The sequence below is a fragment of the Amblyomma mixtum genome, chromosome 3, assembly GCF_055824585.1.
Source record: "Amblyomma mixtum isolate Tamu chromosome 3, ASM5582458v1, whole genome shotgun sequence".
Taxonomy (NCBI): domain Eukaryota; kingdom Metazoa; phylum Arthropoda; class Arachnida; order Ixodida; family Ixodidae; genus Amblyomma; species Amblyomma mixtum.
The window spans coordinates 14,363,209-14,383,006 of record NC_143014.1 but is presented as its reverse complement, the minus strand read 5'-3'; the positions used below and the strand labels follow the sequence as shown (position 1 = coordinate 14,383,006).

Here is a 19,798-nt window from a genome sequence, read left to right as displayed (position 1 = left end):
AAGGCCGAGAAGGTGCGGTTGCAACAGCTGTCGTCTGGCCACCAAAACAACCACCATATCTATTTCCGACATTTCAACTATTCCGGTGTCATTGAAAGGTGTGTTTTCTAAAGGAATGCAAGCTAGGATACGTGCCCTGGGAGGTAACAGAAAGGCTTTGAGATTAAAGAATGATGAAGTGAGAGCACCGGACAGGAAATACGGAGTTCGGATCCCAGTGTGGTTGTCTTTTTGTTCTGTTTTTATTAATCTCCCACTGTTGAAAAACTGCAAAAAAAATAGACATCCCCTATGCTCCTTTGTTTCGGTGGCTTTGGTCGTGTATGCAATATCTTGGGAGGATGCAGTGGGAAGGTGCACCACCTGTGACTGGTTCAGGGTGCCTTGTGGTTGCATGACAAAGAGAGTCAAGATCCTTGGCACTGGTTATATCTGGAAGAAAAGAATTGGCTAATTTGTAACTGTTCCAGAATGGTGTTATTGCCACTACCTTTTTGGCTGCTTTTTCCACAGATTGCCATGAGGACACTGCAGTGACACGTTTGTAATGTGTTTACTCTGCCTTCGAGAAATGGAGAGTGAAGTAGCCCATGATCATTTAAAGGAATGCCGCAGCGGTGACCTAGTGGTCTGAGCATCCGCCTTGTGTGCGGGAGGCGCGGGGTTCGATCCCCACTGCCACCGTGTACCCACCGGTGATACAGTGGGTACCAGCTCTCTTCCCCTGGTCTGCTGCTCGGCTTATGCAGGGTGAAATGCTTGGGGGAAATGGGTCTCTGACACCCCACCCTGAGAAAAAAGAAAAATACCTTGTGCCATGGTGCTCTTTGGCCACAGATAGATGCCCATGCACCATAAAAATTCATCATTTAAAAGAATGCCGAAGCAAATTTTGAAAAATTGCAGTAAATGCTGAAAATTAGCTCTCAGTGTGCGATTATACCTGGATGCAGTTGTCACCGTTTAATTGGATGGCTTTATTTTCTGCATGTGATGAGTGGTGCATGCCAAGCTGCCTCGCAAATGTGAGGTGATGTTGTGACCACACTGGTAGCCACATGAATTGATTTGAAGCGCATCGCCACACAACTGTGTAACATTGAAGCCTGGTTCTGGTGGCCACAAAATTCTTTGGACGAGTGAAAAATGCAAAGCTGGTGATGAGTGCCAGGATGTGCCAGTCATTCTCCCTCGTGTGTTCAGTGCCAGAAAAAAAGTTGAAGTAGTGTTATGTTAGGTGTTGGGTGTTAAGAACATGTTTTGATGTGTGGAGCAAAACCAGAAAGGCAGATTGAAAGTGGCATTAGGCCGCGCCACGGTGGCTCAGTGGTTACGGCGCTCGGCTACAGACCCGAAAGACGTGGGTTCGATCCCGGCTGCTGCGGCTGAATTTCCATGAAGGTGAAATTCTAGAGGCCCGTGTGCTGTGCGATGTCAGTGCACGTTGAGGAACCCCAGGTGGTCGAAATTTCTGGAGCCCTCCACTGCGGCGTCTCTCATAGTCTCAGTCGCTTTGGGGCATTAAACCCCAATAAACCAAACCGAAAGTGGCATTAGGTACATTGTCCAGCACAATTCGAAGATTGCCCTAGCTTTCACTGTCCCGCCCCACGTGAAGAAACTGCAGCTTCATGCCAGTGTGTAAGTGTGCACACACGCAGATGCGAGGATGGCCCCATCAGTAGTCAGTCACTTAACTGTGCACACACACACAACTTAGTACTGGATGAAATCACATATTGCAGTAAGCTAAGCATTGTGCTTTTAAATCCTAATAGCTCATCAATCTAGATGTGAGCAGTGAACCTCACATTCTTGTAGCATTTTTGATTCCTTCATCTGAGCAGTCTTACTCAGCAGCATGTATGGGATAGGGATGATAACAAGACTTTTTTTGTGCTGTTGCGGATTGGGACCTATCTGTGGGCAGTAAATAACCTCCATAATAAATTGGCATGCCTTTACTACTAGTATATTGTCATGTCCAAGGAATGACACGACAATGTCAGCTGTTCAGTGCAGGCTCCCGACTGACTAGGCGCTGCACGTTTATTAAATAGCTGTTGAAACGCCCCCTGCCGCATCAGCAGGTTGTCATAATACAACATATACCTGTTGTACTCAGCATGCGGACTTCCTTGGTGGTGTTTAGGTACGAAAACAGCGCCAGCCTCCCTTCACCTTGTCTTATCACCCCTTAGTTAAGAAGACAAATGGAATAGCAGCGTCAGGCATTGTCGTCTTTCAAGCATCATTTCAAAACAGTTGTGCTAGTTGCAAAATCTACGTGAAAAAGTCCTTCGAAAAAAGTCCCCTGTCCAGGTTACCACGTACCCACCATCTTTGGGGCTTCTCATCCCCCAGAAATATATGGGCAACGGCGCATTTGTGACAGTCTTGGGCGTAGCAGTACATTGTCATTTTGTTTCGCCGCACTGAAAGCTTCATTACAAAGGTCAACAGGAAAGGTCACTCCACCCTATCCACCATGCATGTGTAGCTAGCGGTTTGGATCCTGCGGGAGCAGCGGGGCTGTTGCACTGTCGCATTAGCAGCTTTTCGAGACAGCCGGCTGCACTTGTGCTTCAGGATCCCCCAGGGTGGAGTAGAGGGAGTAATCACTCATTCCCACTTGATCAATTCGCTCTCGCCCTGGCCGTTCCTGTTAGCTCAGTTGGTAGAGCGACTGCTCCGGTGAAGCGGTGGTCCCGGGTTCGAACCCCGGACCAGGACCAATTTTTCTTTAAAGGGACACTGAGGAGAAATTGAAGTTGTCTTGCATCGACAGAATACCAGCTCCTGATTACAAAAACGCCATTCATACTGACAACAAAGCTCTTGTAACGTAGAAAAGAGCAAGAACCAAAATACAGGTATCGCCGCCACAGGCCAAACTCGCAAGTACAAGCTTCATGACGTCATAGGACAAAACAGTGTTGCTAGAGCCAATAGTTCTAGCAAAACTAGGACACGAGAAGCCACGAATCACTGAGGCGCAGCAAATGCATGCGCAAATCTTGACGTCGCCAGATGACGCCACGTACCCAACAGCTACACGCGCTCCTGCAGCGCCGGGACCAATCAGCGCCTGCTCACAGCGGTATGCAGGCTCCCGGTATTCCGCTAACGCTAACAAGGTACACGGTATGCTAAAGGTGTCTATTTGTGAGAACTTCGTTGACGACTTCGTGAACGGGATCCATTGTAACGCTGGCAAAACGCCAGTGCAAACGTAAACGAAGCGACGGCCGCAATAGCCGATAGATGCCTTCAACGTGCGGCCGGCGGTAGCTTTCTTTTCGGCTGCTGCTAGGCCGCACTGCTGGTCGCCTGAAATCACAGAGTCTGCGTTACTTCATGTGCACGTCATGTTTCACGTCACTTAGTCCTGTGTCATCATAGGAGAATCCCAAGTTTGAATCAGAGCGGCGGGAAAAACTTTTCAACTTCGAATCCAAATTTCTTAGAAATAAAGGCATCTTTCGCTGCCGGCCAAGTGGCAACAAAGCCATGAAATGCCGAACTATCGGATTTTGCTATAAAAAAAATATTAATAGAGCTCTCCTCAGTGTCCCTTTAACTGCGAAGTTTCTGAGGAAGCTGTATAGCTTTCCTTTGTAGCCGTATGGTTGCGCTCGGGTGGATGTCAATGAGTAATTACTTCCTTATTTCAGTGTTTCAGTGTATGGCAGTTGTAGTGACTCCTACTGTCAGTGTTCAAGTATATTCCTGCCATGCCTTTCTGGCTGGTACCTTTCTAGCAGATTGTGTGGGGCAAGTCTTTCACACAGCATCATTGTCATGAGACAAAACGTGCACTCATTGATTTGTAGCGCTTGGCTCGGCACAGCTTATCGGTTTTCTTTTGGCAGTTTACATGTGTACAGGTTTGTGTGGGTGAACAAAAACCATTCTGAATGTTTGCGTTTTAATGTGGGGCATTGTGATTGGCTCAAGATGGGACGGGGGCCATGACAGCGTGGAGCAACAGCCTGATGTTCAGGGAGACTGGTCCCAGGAGTTGGAGCAGCCATGCAAACAAGGCCTTACTTGTGCTAATGTGTGGGTTGCACCATGCCTCTTTAGTGTTTTCAGCACCCTCTTTGCTTGTTGTATTGCTCATTTGTCATGTCACGAGTAAGTGTTTCTCATTTTTGCAATTTTGGAATGCCCTTCGACAGGGTGCTCACATTACAATCACTGCAAGAAATGAGGATGATGTGGAACCCTCGCTTATTATGGAAAAGTTGTCCAAGTGCACCGTGTCCTCCTCCTTCAACTTCAGGGAGCGTTCAGACCCCACAGAGAGTGCCAGGCCTATTGTGAGTTCCCTTGGTGCCGTAGGTATATAGCCGATTGCCATGTGTCACGGTGGTTTCTTCGTGCCTAGGGAAGTGTCTACAAGCGCATTCAACCAGCTAGGGAGATCTCCTCAACAGAGCGGGAAAAGTTTTGGATGAAAGAACAGGTACTGTATAGTTCTTTCTTGAGCCTGTTTTCTCCTCAGCTGAAGCCACTTGATGAGAACATGACCTCAGGGCAACCATATCTGATGGCTGTGCATGTGAACTAGATGTTTGTCATTTAAGAGATGCATCCCATACTTTTGCCACTGCTTCTTTCTTCCCTACACACCACTGCTCTGCTGCTGACTCGAAAGACGTCCCAGCCGCGCAGTGGTCGCATTTTAATGGAGGTGTGCGGTGCCAGTGCACGTTAAAAGAGTCCCTCATAGCCTTGAGTCACTTTGGGACGTTAAGAGCGCATAAACCAACATCACTGTTCTTTCACTGCCTTCCCTTTCTCGGCCGCACTTTTGCCTGTTTCGTAGCCCTTGCAGTCTGTCGGTACTTGTCTTGTTAGTGTGACACTAAAGACTAAAGAAGGAGCCCATGCATGCTACTGCCAGGAGCAGACACGGTGTGAGCGTGCCACTCCCTGGAAAGGGGAGCAGAAAGCAAGGGACAGCCATTGCTGCACTGGACTGTGCCCCATGTGTTGTGTGCGGGTCTGTTAAGGGCAGTCAGCTTGTTTTAAAATCGTTATTCTACGAATGGTCCTGCAAATCAGCTTTTCAGGATTGCTTTGTAACCAAGGGGGTAGGCACTCTGTCTCTATAACTTCATAGTACTTGTCCTGAAAAATGTGAAACACTTGTGCTTTTAGAAACTGTTAAGGCATTGTCTAGCATGGGGGACCTCTCCCAGTCTAGCCCTGTCTTGTGCCAAGCAGAGCATCCTCTTCCTTGCTTGTGTTCTGTTTCTCACCATTGCTGCTGTCCAGCATGGCAGCACTGATGGGCAGCCTCTATTGGGCCACATGCAAAAAATGTCTGGTATTCACTGCCAAGGAATTGTTTAGTTGGTGCCAAATTTTGCAGTTGCGCTGTCTGCTGTGATCGACTGAAATGTGCACAAGTTTCTCACATCAGCATATTTTCACTCGTCGCAAGTGTTCTCAACCCCCTGGAAACATCGGTGTGGGTCACCAGTACATGTTAGGTAATTTTGCCCATATTTAAAGGTGCCCGAAATAGGTTTTATAAATATATGTGCAGTTTGAAGAGTCACTGTGGTGCCCCTCTGCTGTACTGCGAGGTGGATATGCTTAGGGTGCCTCAATGCACGCTCCCTCTGTTGGGTGGAGTCATTGTTCGAAGGGTTCAACGCCCGCACTTTATTGCTGTGGGTTGGGAGAGACACATCCTTGGCGTTTTCAGGACAAAATGCCAATGTGTTAAGTGGCCCAGTGCACGAGACACTCACGACATGGCTGGAGAATGTCTCATTTTTTGAGAGACAACAAATGATGACTGCTCAGGTTGGCAAAAGTCAGTCGTTGCAGGCAGCCCGCAATCAGGTCGTGTCTGTGCATTGCAAGTAATACCATTTCAGTGTAAGTCAAGTTCGTGCTTGATGCATTGTCACTGTAAATATCCTTGGATCTTTTGCATATATGTGGGTGTGTGTAAATTTTTTTTTTCTGTATAATGCGATGCTTACTCATAATCGCTTTTTGTATACAGGCTAATGTATGCATAAGTAGGTAAGCGCTCGCCGCCCTTTTCACCATGCTTTCATGTTTATTTATTTATTTATTACCTCAAAGGCCCCGGTTGTGGGGAATTACATGAGGGATGGGTGGATTACATGCAGATTATATAAAGATTACAGAGTACATAAAGATCAGGATACATAAAGATTACAGGATACATAAAGATTACAGGATACATAAAGATTACAGGATACATAAAGATTACTGATTACTTATTTATTTATTTATTTATTGAACCTCACAGGCCCGAACGGGCATTGTGTGAGGGGGGTTACAGTATCAAAAAGGATTTCAGCAACAAGAGGCAAACACTGGGTATATAAGTATCAAAACAGAACATAATTCACAAGATCTAACATATAACTAAATCGTACCTACACAGCGCAATACTTGTAGGTGCATACATACATATACACAGAAAAATAAGGCTAACATGGTAACACATGTACGTTGTACAAAATAACACGTACTTAGCGCTAGCAGTATAAGTTTAACACATGTTCACGGAATGACGCAGGGTTAGGTAACGATGCAATTGCATCAGGAAGATCATTCCAGAGTGAAATGGCACGAGGAAGTGCAGATGAATTGAACGCTTTTGTACGGCCGAAAATGCGAGAAAAACTAAGATGATTATGCAAGCGTCGAGACGTGCGCAGTGGATTGCTGAGTGGCAGAGGTGATGGTCTATCTGTGTACACGTACTTGTGTATCAAGCATAGAAGCGCGACTTGGCGGCGTTTTTCTAAGGGCGGGAGATCATGTTCTTTTTTCATTTCAGACACACTTGATTGGCGGGCATAATTGTTAGAAATAAATCTGGCAGCTCTGTTTTGTATCAATTCTAATTTTAAGTTCAGATAGTTTTGATGTGGTGACCATAACGGAGATGCATATTCAAGCTGGGGGCGAACGTAAGTCACGTAAGCTAACTTGCGAACATGCGCAGGCGCATTTTTTAGGTTGCGGCGGAGATAACCAAGGGAGCGAGATGCTTTAGCACAGATGGAAGTGATATGCTCGGTCCATGAGAGGTGCGGTGATAAAAGAATGCCTAGGTATTTATACGAGGTAGTCTGAGCCACAGGCACGTTGTTCAGGTAGTAGCAGAACTCGGAATTGGAACGTTTACGGCTGAAAGTCATTGTTTTACATTTGGAGGAATTGAGCGACATGAGCCACTTTTCACACCACTTAGAAATAATATTAAGGTCCTGCTGAAGAAGGTGATGGTCATTAGTCGATTTTATCTCACGGTAAATTATACAATCATCAGCAAACAAGCGCACAACAGATGATATGTTAGTTGGTAGATCATTAATATAGATAAGGAACAACAAGGGACCAAGAACACTGCCCTGAGGAACACCAGAAGTAACGGAAGAAGACGGCGAAGAATAGCTATTAACAAAGGTAAACTGTTCGCGAAAAGAAAGGAAGTTACGGAGCCATGATAAAGTTAGGGAATCAAGACGAAGTGCTGACAACTTGGAGATTAGACGGCAGTGGGCTACACGGTCAAACGCCTTCGAAAAATCAAGAAAGATGCAGTCTGTTTGTTCATTTTTATCCATATTAAAATTTAGATCAGTTGTTAGCTCGAGCAGTTGAGTGTCACACGAATAACCTTTTCTGAAGCCGTGCTGGTTGTGAAAGAAAAAGTTATTGGACTCAAGGTGGCGACGAACATTAGAAGAAACAACATGCTCAAGTAGTTTACAACATATACATGTGAGCGATATTGGTCTGTAACTGTCAGGAGAATTTCTATCACCGTTTTTAAAAACTGGAATGACTTTTGCCATTTTCCACTCTGCAGGGAGTTGACCTGTCTCTAGTGATTGCTGGAATATACGACATAATATTTCGCTAGAAATCGGCTTAGTATTTTTGAGTACCTTGGAATTAATATTATCAACGCCACACGAAGTGGAAAGGTTGAGGTTGTCGATTAGAAGTGATATGCCTTCAGGAGTAACAGTGATGGGTTCCATATACGGCCAGACAAATTCGGGGACAAATGGTACACTGGAATGATCTTCCTTAGTGAAGACGGATGAAAAGAATTTGTTGAACTCAGAGGGGACATCATTATCAGGAACAGGAACATGTGCGTCTCTACACAGAGAAATGTGATTAGTATTTTGCTGCGGCGCAATAAACTGCCAAAACTTTTTAGGCGCGGATTTTAACAATGCGGGGAGATCATAAGAAAAGAATTTATTCTTCGCGTCACGTATGGCAGCACAGTATGAATTGACACAGACTTTGTAAGACGTCCAGTCATTCTGATTGCTAGTCAGCAAGGCTCTCTTATATAATCGTTTCTTTTTATTTCTAAACCTTCTAAGGGACTTGTTAAACCAAGGATTACACTTATCATTGCTCACACGGACTAATGGGACGTGCAAGTCAACCAACTTACAGATCTTAGCCCTAAAAAGGGCCCAGTTTTCATGCACCGTTCTAGAAGAAAAATGTGGCAGAAATGTGAACCGAAAGAAAGTGTCAAGATCAGTGTTAATCCGAGAATAGTTGGCCTTATTGTAGTCCCGTATCTTTTTAGTTTCATGACCGGAGTGCCTATGACTGATTCTAATTGGTAATTGCATCAACTTGTGATCACTGAAATCATCAAAATATGTAATATCGCCTATGGAATCAGGAATGCTACTAAAAATTAGGTCTAGAGTATTTGAGCCACGTGTTGGATGGTTGACAATTTGAGACAGGTTAAGGTCCAAAGTCAAATTTAGAAAATCTTGGGATGTGCTGCTAGCGGTCGATAAATTAGACCAATCAATATCTGGAAAGTTGAAGTCACCGAAAAGGTATAGGTGATCGCATGGATATTTCAATATAGCGGCATCAATGCTAAGGTGTAACTTCTCAACAAAGCCGTGACTCTGATCGGGGGGTCGGTAGCAGGCACCAATAAGTATCTTTGTCGATGACGAGACGAAGGCTGTCCAGACAATTTCTAGGGGAGAATGTGTTTCGACTACGAATGACCTGATGGTTTTCTTGATGGCAATCAAAACGCCTCTGCCCTTTCTTTCTGAGCGGTCATGACGATATATACAGAAAGTATTTCTGTCAGGCAGAACTTCACAGCTGTTTATGTCAGGGTGTAGCCAGGTTTCAGTTAGTATGATAATATCAGTGTTGTTGTCATCGATGAAGGAACAGATCTGATCGCGCTTCGGAAGCAAGCTACGAATATTAGCGAATGTTACTGATAAACTCGACCCCGATGCGCTTCCTGCAGCGCCTATATGCGTATTAAGACCTGATTTTCGAGCTAGCTAGCTGCAAGAGATTACGGAATCGGTTTCACTGTCATATCTGTAGGTCCTGTCACCCATTCGCATTTTGTCAACAGACAACCTGAACTTTTTGTCATTTGCTTTGGCGTACTGTATCAACTTTTTTCGTGCCATGCGGGTGGCAGCAGAAAAATCCTCGCTGATAGAAAATCCAGTGTCTTTTAGTTTGCGAGCAGCAGCTAAGACTGTTTGCTTATCCTTAAAATGAGCGAATTTTGCTATAATTGGTCGTTTCTTTTCGGAAGCAAACTTTCCTTAACGGTGGGTGCGTTCAAATTTCGATGGGGTGATTGTAATTTCCAGGTGCTCAGAGCAAAAGTCTATTAATTTTTCTTCGGACTTTGGCCAGTCTTCTTCAGGGTCGTCCTCGATACCGAAAAATAACAAGTTGGAACGCCTAGATCTATTATCAGCGTTATCGCATCTTGAATGAATGGACTGCAGTTCTTTCGTAATATCGGACATGACATTATTAGAAGCACTGGTTGAGGAACTACTGGGAGAAGCAATAGCGGTTTCAAGGGCAGGCACCCTGTCCATTAGACGTTTGATTTCATTGTCAGTGGATATTTGTTTTTCTTTAACACTTCTAAGCTCGCCTAATATTTCAGCTTGCCCTGCTTCAAGTCTTTTCACTGCTTCAAGAACAATTTCAAGGGTATCAGGACCCGGGTTCACTTCGATATCACCAGACAGAAGCAGTAAAAAATCAAGCAAGGAAGCGCGAATTTGCGACAACAACAACAGGTATCTTCTAGTCATATCACACAGTTCTACTGGGCACGACACCGCTATAAAACAGTAATTACTGCTCTTAATACAGGTACAATGGCTCAAGTAACTAACCTGAAAAAGCAGGAAGGTTGAGTGCCCCATTCCGGCAGCAGTATCGTGCCCAGTCAAGGCCGGTGCAGGTGGGCGTTTATATGCCGCGCCGAGTATGCCGATAGCGGCTGCTGACGTTGAATGCCGGTGTTGCCAGGTGAATGTTCCATTGTAGGCCAGGCTTGACCAAGTGTAGCACGGCCTGACCGAACACAAAGTATGCTCCTCGAAGAAAGTGTGTCGGGTAGGTCGGACCTCAGGCGGCCAGGCGAACACACTACACAGTAGTGGCACCTGAAAAAGCAGGAAGGTTGAGTGCCCCATTCCGGCAGCAGTATCGTGCCCAGTCAAGGCCGGTGCAGGTGGGCGTTTATATGCCGCGCCGAGTATGCTGATAGCGGCTGCTGACGTTGAATGCCGGTGTTGCCAGGTGAACGTTCCGTTGTAGGCCAGGCTTGACCAAGTGTAGCACGGCCTGACCGAACACAAAGTATGCTCCTCGAAGAAAGTGTGTCGGGTAGGTCGGACCTCAGGCGGCCAGGCGAACACACTACACAGTAGTGGCACCTGAAAAAGCAGGAAGGTTGAGTGCCCCATTCCGGCAGCAGTATCGTAAGGATGGCCTCAATCTTTTTCTTGAAGTCGATGCAGTTGACGATGAGTACGGCTTCCGGCGGCAGATCGTTCCAGTCCCGAGATGATATGACAAAAAAAGAACGGAAATGAGATGTTGTTCTTGCAGCGGGTGGGTATACGGTCTTGATGTGGTTGTTGCGGCTAGAAGGACGATGAGCTGTTGATATGATAGATGATCCTAAAGGTGAATGATAGAACTTGTGGAATAGGCATAGTCGAGATATTTTTCTTCTAGTTTCAAGGTTAGGCAAGGATGCTCTGGATTTTAAAGAGGACACGCTAGTATAGTAAGAGTAGTCACAATAAATAAAACGGATAGCGCGGTTTTGAACTTTTTCAAGGATTATAGAAAGGTTAGATTGATGAGGATCCCATACTGCTGACGCGAATTCTAGTTTAGGTCGGACGAATGTTTTATAAGCTAATAATTTGATAGAAGGGGTAGTAAAACGAAGATTTCGACGTAGGAAGCCAAGGGTGCGGTTTGCGTCATTAGCGATGTTCGTGATATGCGAAGACCATGTTAAGGTATGAGTTAAGGTGATGCCAAGATACTTACAGGAAAGAACAGATGATACTTCAGAACCGAAAAGAACATATTTTGAGGGAATATGGGATTGCCTGCGATGAAAAGAAAGCATGCATGTTTTAGTAATATTAAGGGACATTAGCCAATGCTTGCACCAAGTTTCGATTTGGGTTAGATCAGTTTGGAGGGTGTCAGAGTCAGTTCTGCTGGTAATAGGGTGGTAGATTACACAGTCGTCGGCAAATAATCGGATGTTCGAGTTGACGTTAGAGGGAAGATCGTTAATGTAGATTAGAAAAAGCAAGGGTCCAAGCACTGTGCCTTGTGGTACACCTGAAGTAACGGGGGAAAGAGGTGACGATGATTTGTTGGCGTAGACAAATTGCTCTCTGTTGGTCAAAAAATTTTGTAGCCATTTTAACACCAAGGGGGTAAGGTTAAGACGTGAAAGTTTTAGTAGTAATCTTTTGTGGGGTACCTTATCAAAAGCTTTTTCAAAGTCAAGGAAGAGCGTGTCAACGGGAATGTTTAGGTCAAGATGAGAGCTAAGATCATTAACAAACATGTGTTTTATTATGCTGAAAAGAACATGTGCACTATGTAACATAGCTTAAAGCCCAACCCACATGGAGCGATTTTTTCGCGAAAAACCGGTGAACGGCCGCCCGCGGCCGTTGCCGCCGATCAAGCCGTGCTAGATACGTTCGCCTGGCGTTCAGCCGCTCACCGGAAGCGGCGAATGCGAGCTCAGCACGGACCAATGAGGGCGCTGTGCTCCCGCATCTAGCTTCCGCCCGATTTCCGCCGCACGGCGACAAACATGGCGGCGCCCTTTGAAGCCGGACCCCTCGCTTCGGACTGAATTCTCGTTGCTGCCTTTTTCACTGTGTTCACTGGCCGTAAATGGAGCACCAGTATTTCGCTTCGTCTCATCTTGCCTATAAGAAAACGTATAAGCGATAAATTTGGTCTATTTTTCATTTAGAGTGGCAATTCTCCCACTTCTAGGCTTAAGAGGAGAGTCAGTTTGTTTACAGTAAAGGTTCCTGTCCTGAGGACCAGATGGCGCCACTATAGGCTGAGTTTATTTTTGCGTCTCTGCTAGTATACGCTGAACTAAAAGTGGGAATGCGCCTGTGTTTAGCGTACGTAAGTATGCGTATGCTTATGGTACTTAGACAGTGTAAATTTATGCTCTTTTCTCACTGTATCTGTGTACGCTGCAAGTGGTGACGTGGTGTAGAAAAGCAAGAAACAGCAGCGGCGGTTCCGCCTCGCCTGGGCGTCGACAGATGAGAACAGGTGCAGAGGGCAAAACGCTTGTCCAGAACGACTGAACTGTGTGCTATGCAGCTCCCGAAGCCGCCGTGACCAGGAAGGAACAAAATGACGATGAAATCCTATGAGTTTAAATGCACATGCTTGCATCAAAACCACTTTTAACGAAATACTATCGCTAGATATCGGGTGTTCAGCCCGAAACATGCCGATAACGTGTTCTAGACAAGCGTTTTGCCCTCTGTACTAGTTTTTGCGGTGAGTGCATCCGCTTCGCTCGCCAGATTTTTGAACAAGTGTGAACGCCTACTCTAGCCTACGGTCTAGTAAATAAAGACAAAAATTGATAAAATTGAAACAAATCTAAATAATGATTTGTTTCCTTTGCTGCCCTCTAATAAACAATGGCTTTAGAGTAAGTTTAAAAATCTTTTTTTGGTTGCAGTTTACTAAGATTAAATTGTCAGCAACACTGAAATCGAGGCGGCTGCAGTCTGGCGACGGTCGCCTGTTTTTCGCCGTATGTGGTGCAGCACAGCAACAGCACGTCGGCTGCATGAAATTCGCAGCGTCTGTTCGCTCTATGTGGGTCGGCCTTAAAAGAGACCTTGTTTACCAAGCCCTATCTGCAGCAAGAGCCTGAGCTGAGTTTTGTTTTTTAATATGCTGCTATGAGCACGCTGTTGTACTTTGCGGAGTTGAAGAACTTTGTTAAAATGTGACTGCTGTAAAAACTAACACTGGCCACTTCAGCTCCGCTTTAAGGGCATGATGCAATAGTGTCCGTATATGTGGAATTGGTTGTTCTTTACTTTACATTCATAGGCAAGTCGTCGCCGCCGCGACATGTTTGCAAAAAATGTGGGGTTTAAATCGGGGGAGATAGATCCGTTCTCCCCGTTTAAGCGCGGCTGACACAGTCCAAAGCCGCGCGGACCCCACCCCGTGGTCGCGTACGCTACCGAGCGCACGCCGACCACGGCGGGCCTTGCTCTGCGGGAACAAAGGAACGACACACTGGCTGACACAAACAAGGCATTTATTGCTATAACAACAATAACGCCAGCTAGCAACAGAATACACTGAGGAATCGAGGATGTCCGACTCACCAGCACGGTTACGAGCGAATGTTCGCCCACGGTAGGGCAGAGGGAATATCTCCGAGGCCGGACGGGACGAGCTGAGGGGAACATGTTTCCACACGAGGACGCCTGCGGCGAAGAGCGGAGCTTTGCGTGTGAACGTCCAACACGCTTCCCTGTCCCAGGGAGAAGAGAGTCAGCTATCCCTCGCGCGCGCAGCAAAACGCCATCCGTGGCGCTGGTGTCGCTGCGACGCGAGCGCCCTCCCCTGTTAGTTAAAAGTAACCGAACCGAGAGGAGTGCTTTTCGGGGGGAGCTAACAACAGTGGGGTGTGCAATGCGGGAAAGCGAACGCAGGGGACGAAGGCGTCCCCACAACACCAATCGTGATAGCGCCTGGGGCGCAGCCACAATCATTGCCACCAAGAAAGAATTATCACTGTGCCTGCTCCAAGAGTCATTCCACATCCAGTCAACACTCACTAGCTTCAGCGGAAGCATGCGCATGCTCATTATGGCGATCACCGCACATATAAATACGGCTGACCCATTTTTTTTTTTTTTTCATTTCATAGGGGCGCTCACGGTTCCCAAAATTTAATTTGATTTTAGCTCATTGTTCTTCCTTTTGGCGAGTGTTAGTTTTTACAGTCAGGATTTTTTCTCACCAGACAAGTTTTCGTCAAACTTTTTAATGTAATTTAAAGTGTGTGGTAGTAATGTGCTGTTTTTTAAAGATTGAGTGTACAAATAAGGGAAAAAATTTGAAATGATAATGCAGCATTTTGTTAGAAATACGAGCACAAAATATTGTGAACTTAAAGAGAAATTACCATGCATTGTTTATTCGCATGCCAAACATAAAAGTATTGCAAAGACCAGCAGATTTTACAGTTTGTAATATATGACTCAATAAAAATCACATGTGAAAAGAGAAAAATGACCAATTTTTATAACAAGTGAAGTAAGCATACACAGTACATAAGAAAATCGCAAATAATGGTCATGAAATATGTGATAATTATTCATAGAAATATGCAATATTAAACATTTCACAAATGTAACGACTGAAGAACTGCAAACTTACTGGAAGCAGAAAAAGTTAATGGAAGCAGTTAATGGAAGTTAATGGAAAGTTAATGGAAGCAGAAAAAAATGTGTGCATTATCTGTCTCATCTGAAGTCCACCTAAAAGCCATCCGACATCATTTTTAGTACTTAAAAAGCTGTTAAAGTTATAGAGGTCTGCCGCAGTGGCTCGGTGGTAAGGGTGCTCAGCTGCTGAGGCCAAGGATGTGGGTTCGGTCCCAGCCGCATTTCGATGGAGGCGAAGCGCGATGCACTTGCGTGCTGCTGTGTGATGTCAGTTCATGTTACAGAACGCCAGGGGTGGTCTAAATTAATCTGTAGCCCTCCACTACGATATCCCTCATCGCCCTTGTCGCTTTGAGATGTGAAACCCCATGTAAACTATAGGATTAGCATTACACAACAGTGTAATGGAAAAAGAGTCGCCTTCGCTGCAGCCAGGCACAGGCATTTTCGAAAGTACACGCATCTCTGACACTGTGCTTCGATTCATTTTGTGTATCGGTACTAGGTATCGCCTGTAAGCATCGGTGTTGAAAATACATTTTTAGTGTATCCTGTATTGTAATGATACTACAGAAAAGAACGGGAGTGTGCTGCAGATTTTGATGCTGCTGTGCAGTGTCGTTGTCCCGGTCAGTCGTGTTCCTGCATTCGTTGGTAGTGTTGCACTTGTGCACACAGAAAGGACGAGGACTCGCTTCAAGTTGCTGTGGTTGCCAACACAAATGGAGGACTTGTGCCATTGTGCCCAGGATTACTTTGTAAGCTCGACAGAGGTCATGCGCTCTTATATAGTACATGGGTCAGTGGGTTCATCGGGGCTGGAAGTGTCGAATGCATCAGCTGATGAATTCTTTCGTTTGGAGGAGCTGCGCTACAGAAAGCCGTAGTTCTTAATAAGCGCTAGTGAAACGAGTTTCTTAAATATACCTCGAGGATCCTTGAGTCAGCGTGGCTATGCTCCACTCTTATCCGTGCTCGTGTTTAGAGGCTTTTTTTTTTAAATTTACTTTTCTTATATTACGAATGCATCATTGGGCTCTTTCGGACTGGAGATTTGAACAAATGCTGTTAGCTAATATCATTATGTAAAGGTAACAGAGATTAGCAAGATAAGATGCCCAATAACTAAGGATGCTGAAGTAGGCAATTTGGAGAGGATCATGTTTGCCATCACAAAAGAAGAACAGGATGGAAGCAAGGGAACCCGGACAAGCGCTTACTTTCAGCCTTTGTATTCTTTGTTGTTTTCCTTCTAACCTTTAACAAAAAATGGTGGACTTGAAATGTCTGTTAAACATAGTGCTGGGTAAATAACTGTTCAGCTTTCCTAAACACATGGAGGTTGCACCTTTTAGCACAAGGCAAAGGCTGAAGCAACTGGTAAATACTGCAGTAACAAATGAAGAGCAACAGAAACAGTTTCAAGTTTATTCATATGTAGTCAAGTGCTCAGAGACCGGTTCGCATGAAGAACATTAGCTTTAAAAGATTTTGCTAGGCTGCTTTGGAAGGGATTGCTTCGATGTCACCGTGGCTTCATTCTAGTGATAAATTTTTAATGACACCAGCTTTGCTGATAGGGAAACTTGAAGAAATTGGAGCATAAAAAAATCCGTGCAGACGGATTAGTTAAAACCCTTTCAGATACAGTGCACTATATAAGATACATTAAAAATTCCAGGAAGCGTGGACAAATTACTAAACCTAGGAAATCATGCTATCAGCTTTATTAATATTGGTGATTTCAGTGGTGTAGCAAAGTATCGAAGATACCTTTTTCAAGTATTGTGCCCAGTCCTTGGTGCAGCTCAGGTGCCAGCTAAGGTAACACTGCGATATTCTCTTCTGCCATCAACATCACCAGCATTGATTTGTACTGGGCACCGCAGCATGGGGTTGGGCTGGTGGCGACTGCAGGACATGATTAGGAAACGGCTCCTGCTGTGTCCTTTGCTCGTGCCCCATGTATGTGCTCTGTTTTATAATCAAGTTAATCATACAGTCAAACGTAGCAATTAAGGACAGCACTTAGCTGTTGCACTGTCGTACGGTAAATATGCTATGACCGTACGGTCGTATGCAGCCAGACAAGCTTGGCAATGGTGCCAACTGCCAGGTATTGGCCTTATGGCTGTCTGGCAGTGCCAAAACTCCATAATAAAGGCAGTTGGCGATGAAAATAAAAATTGTCAGTCTGACGACACTGCCGAGGCCTAATTCTCTGTTCTCCTCATCTTCTCAATGTGACATGCCATTTTTTGCGACAAACTCTGCATGCAGCAGACCCTGCACAGGGGCGATGCTGAAATTGCTTGGCTTGTTTTCAGTTTGCGGTGCTCAGTGGATCCACCCCCTGGCTAGCAGCAGCTGTCTGGCTGCTGCCAGGATGTGACAGCAGTGCATGTGACATCACAGCAAGTGTTCAGGGGCCTTTAAAGTGGAATACAATGCTGATATGTGTGTGAAACAGTGTTTATTTTAATTGCCAACAAATTTTATCAGAGGACTCGTCTTCAGGGTGGCGTCCCTAACGACTAAGCGATTCCATGTGAAAGCTGTGTGGAGGTGCTACCCAAGATGGCTTTGTCAGAGCTTATGAGTGGCTCCTCTGCTTGCCAGGAGGAAGAGAAGAAGCGCATTGAGGAGGAGAAGCTCAAGGCTGAGGCAGCCAAGAGTCGTTTAGCTGAGCAAGTCAAGGAACGCGAGGCAAGTGCTACCATGTGTGCATGTTGAAACATCCGAAGCAGCCGCTCTTGGCAACATTTAAGTGAGCCTTATGCTCAGGGGCATAAAAAACTACGCAAAGGTGAAACACTTCAGTGTCGCATAGCACTCGCCACTGATGGTTATGGAAATGGAACAGGTGCTGTAAGTGATTGACGGGGGACAGTGCATGGGATGGACACGGAGAGCCTTGTGTTGGGGAAATGTACAACTATCGATGCATGCTCCATTGCTGTGACACCAAATGACACTTTTGTAGTCAGCAGAAATGACATTAAGCAAGTTCTATTTTCGAAAGTTTGACAGATGGGATGCTCACACTAGCACTTCCTAGTGTACCTATCATTTCCCCTTGGATAGTTTATGTGCACTTATCCTTACTCCTTCCAACTAAAAAAACACTGATTGAAGAACGGTCTACATTCCCTTAATGGTTGCAATGTATGCCAAGTAGTACATCTTTTTCTTTATTTATTACATTGCATTTATGCTCTCGAAAGGGATTTTAGGAGTATAGACAAGCATCATGTTTGTAAACAAAGGTGGCGCTGCGGTCGGCAGCGACGCGGGGTGTAGGCAAAAACATTGCATGCCCACCCCGCGCCAAGCGATGCTGCCTTCGAAACCAACTCGCGTACGCGCATATTTCAAAGCGTGCGCGTCGCTTGTGGTTAGAAACATTTCTGTTGGTGACCGGAGAGCAGTTCAGCACTTTTTCAACCTGTTCGCCAGACGGAGTTATATGGCGAAGCGCTGCATAGGCTTGGTTCTGAGCTCCTATATTTGGCAGCAGCGGTGCGGCTACGACGGTCGACTAGGTTGACTTATTAAATGAAACCGAGAAAGCACGAGGTATACAGGTCTGCAGTCTCAACATTTGGGGCGATACAGCATACTCGATCGCTAAGTGCAAGAAGAAGGACGACGGGATGCACGACGCGAGGCAGCTTTTTCCCATGACGAACCTTTGTGATGTGCCTGCTCTTGTCTAGCCACTTCAATGCAGATAACGCTAAGCACTACTGGACACTGAAGCCATGCAGTTACTTTTAATGAGTCATGAAAATGCGATCTTCACTAGTAATGTCTGAAAAAATGCTTTTTTATTCGCTTGGCTTTAACAGAGGTGCACAGCTAGGCGAATGGATAGAAGTTTACCTCGAGCTACAACAAAGTTACGTTTGCTCTGCAGAGCTAAATATTTTAAGTCATTCTGCTTGCAGGCCTTATTCTGCTTGATAACTGGTTTTTGGTCTGGTATTTGCTGTTTTCGCCAGGTTCTGATTGGCAAGCAATCGAAAAATTCAGGTAATATGGGAAATAACACTGCATGATTTTGCCGACACCTTAGCGACGTTTAATCGTTTTCTAGGGTATGTGGTGAAAAAAACGTATGTGTTGAAGCTCGTGGAAGCGAAAATAAAGAAAAAAATGGCTGAGGCTTAACTTGGTTAAGCCTGGAGAATGCGAAGCATCATCGTGTCGCGTAATTTGGAGGCGCACAACCACAGCGACGGCGCGAGGTGGGCCCCCGTTTCTCCACTGTCGTGACGTCATCAAGTCACGTGGTGTGACGTCATGTATCATGTGATTTGGAGGCGCACAACCACAGCGACGGCGCGAGGTGGGCCCCCGTTTCTCCACTGTCGTGACGTCATCGTGTCACGTGGTGTGACGTCATGTATCACGTGATTTGGAGGCGCATAACCACGGTGAAGGGCTGACGTGGTAGCTAAAGTAGTATGCTTCGCATAAAAACTACGCGTCGTATATTCCTACTATTGCGGACTACAGTGCTGCTTCAAACATTGCGCTTTGTGGCCCGATGAATGCTGAAGGCGACTGGCAGCAGCTGTTTTCTTTTCCTTTTTTAGCGCGAAGAGATGCCCAGGACATAGTCCGGGTGATTGCCACCTGAAAACGGTCCCCTGCGTTCAATTTACGGTCACACCCACATAGAATGTCGCGTCCAGACTTCTCATAATGAGAGCCCGACAGAACGCGAACAAGCTGCAGACGTTGAATCTTGCACTGTTCGCCGCGCGACTGACATGCGGATTAAGAGACGCAAACTATCATATTTTGATGCAGAAATGCAATACTAGCCGCACAGCCGATCCGTCGCCGAACTTTTCCTGCTCCACGGGCGCTGCGCATCGCTTTGGCCCACATCTAAACGCGATAAACTTGTGGAAACTTGTGCCGCTGCCTTTCTTCAGCATTGCGGTTCAACCACCCACGCCACAACT

At 45.7% G+C, this 19,798-nt stretch overlaps 1 protein-coding gene across 10 annotated transcripts in view; it reads left to right on the top strand.

The window, feature by feature from the left end:
* Positions 1-19,798, top strand: part of Abp1 (Actin binding protein 1) — a 73,605-nt gene that overhangs the window by 10,968 nt on the left and 42,839 nt on the right. For 9 of the 10 annotated variants that reach the window (XR_016290006.1, XM_089578224.1, XM_089578220.1 and 6 more), the window contains exons 5-7: positions 4,182-4,322; positions 4,391-4,468; positions 17,445-17,531. Coding sequence is in view for 9 of the 10 variants with exons in the window: in XM_089578224.1 (XP_089434350.1) it covers positions 4,182-4,322; positions 4,391-4,468; positions 17,445-17,531 (306 nt within the window). In the remaining variant the exon portion in view is untranslated. The remainder of the gene's footprint in view (positions 1-4,181; positions 4,323-4,390; positions 4,469-17,444; positions 17,532-19,798) is intronic. The other variant, XM_089578223.1, reaches the window with a different exon arrangement.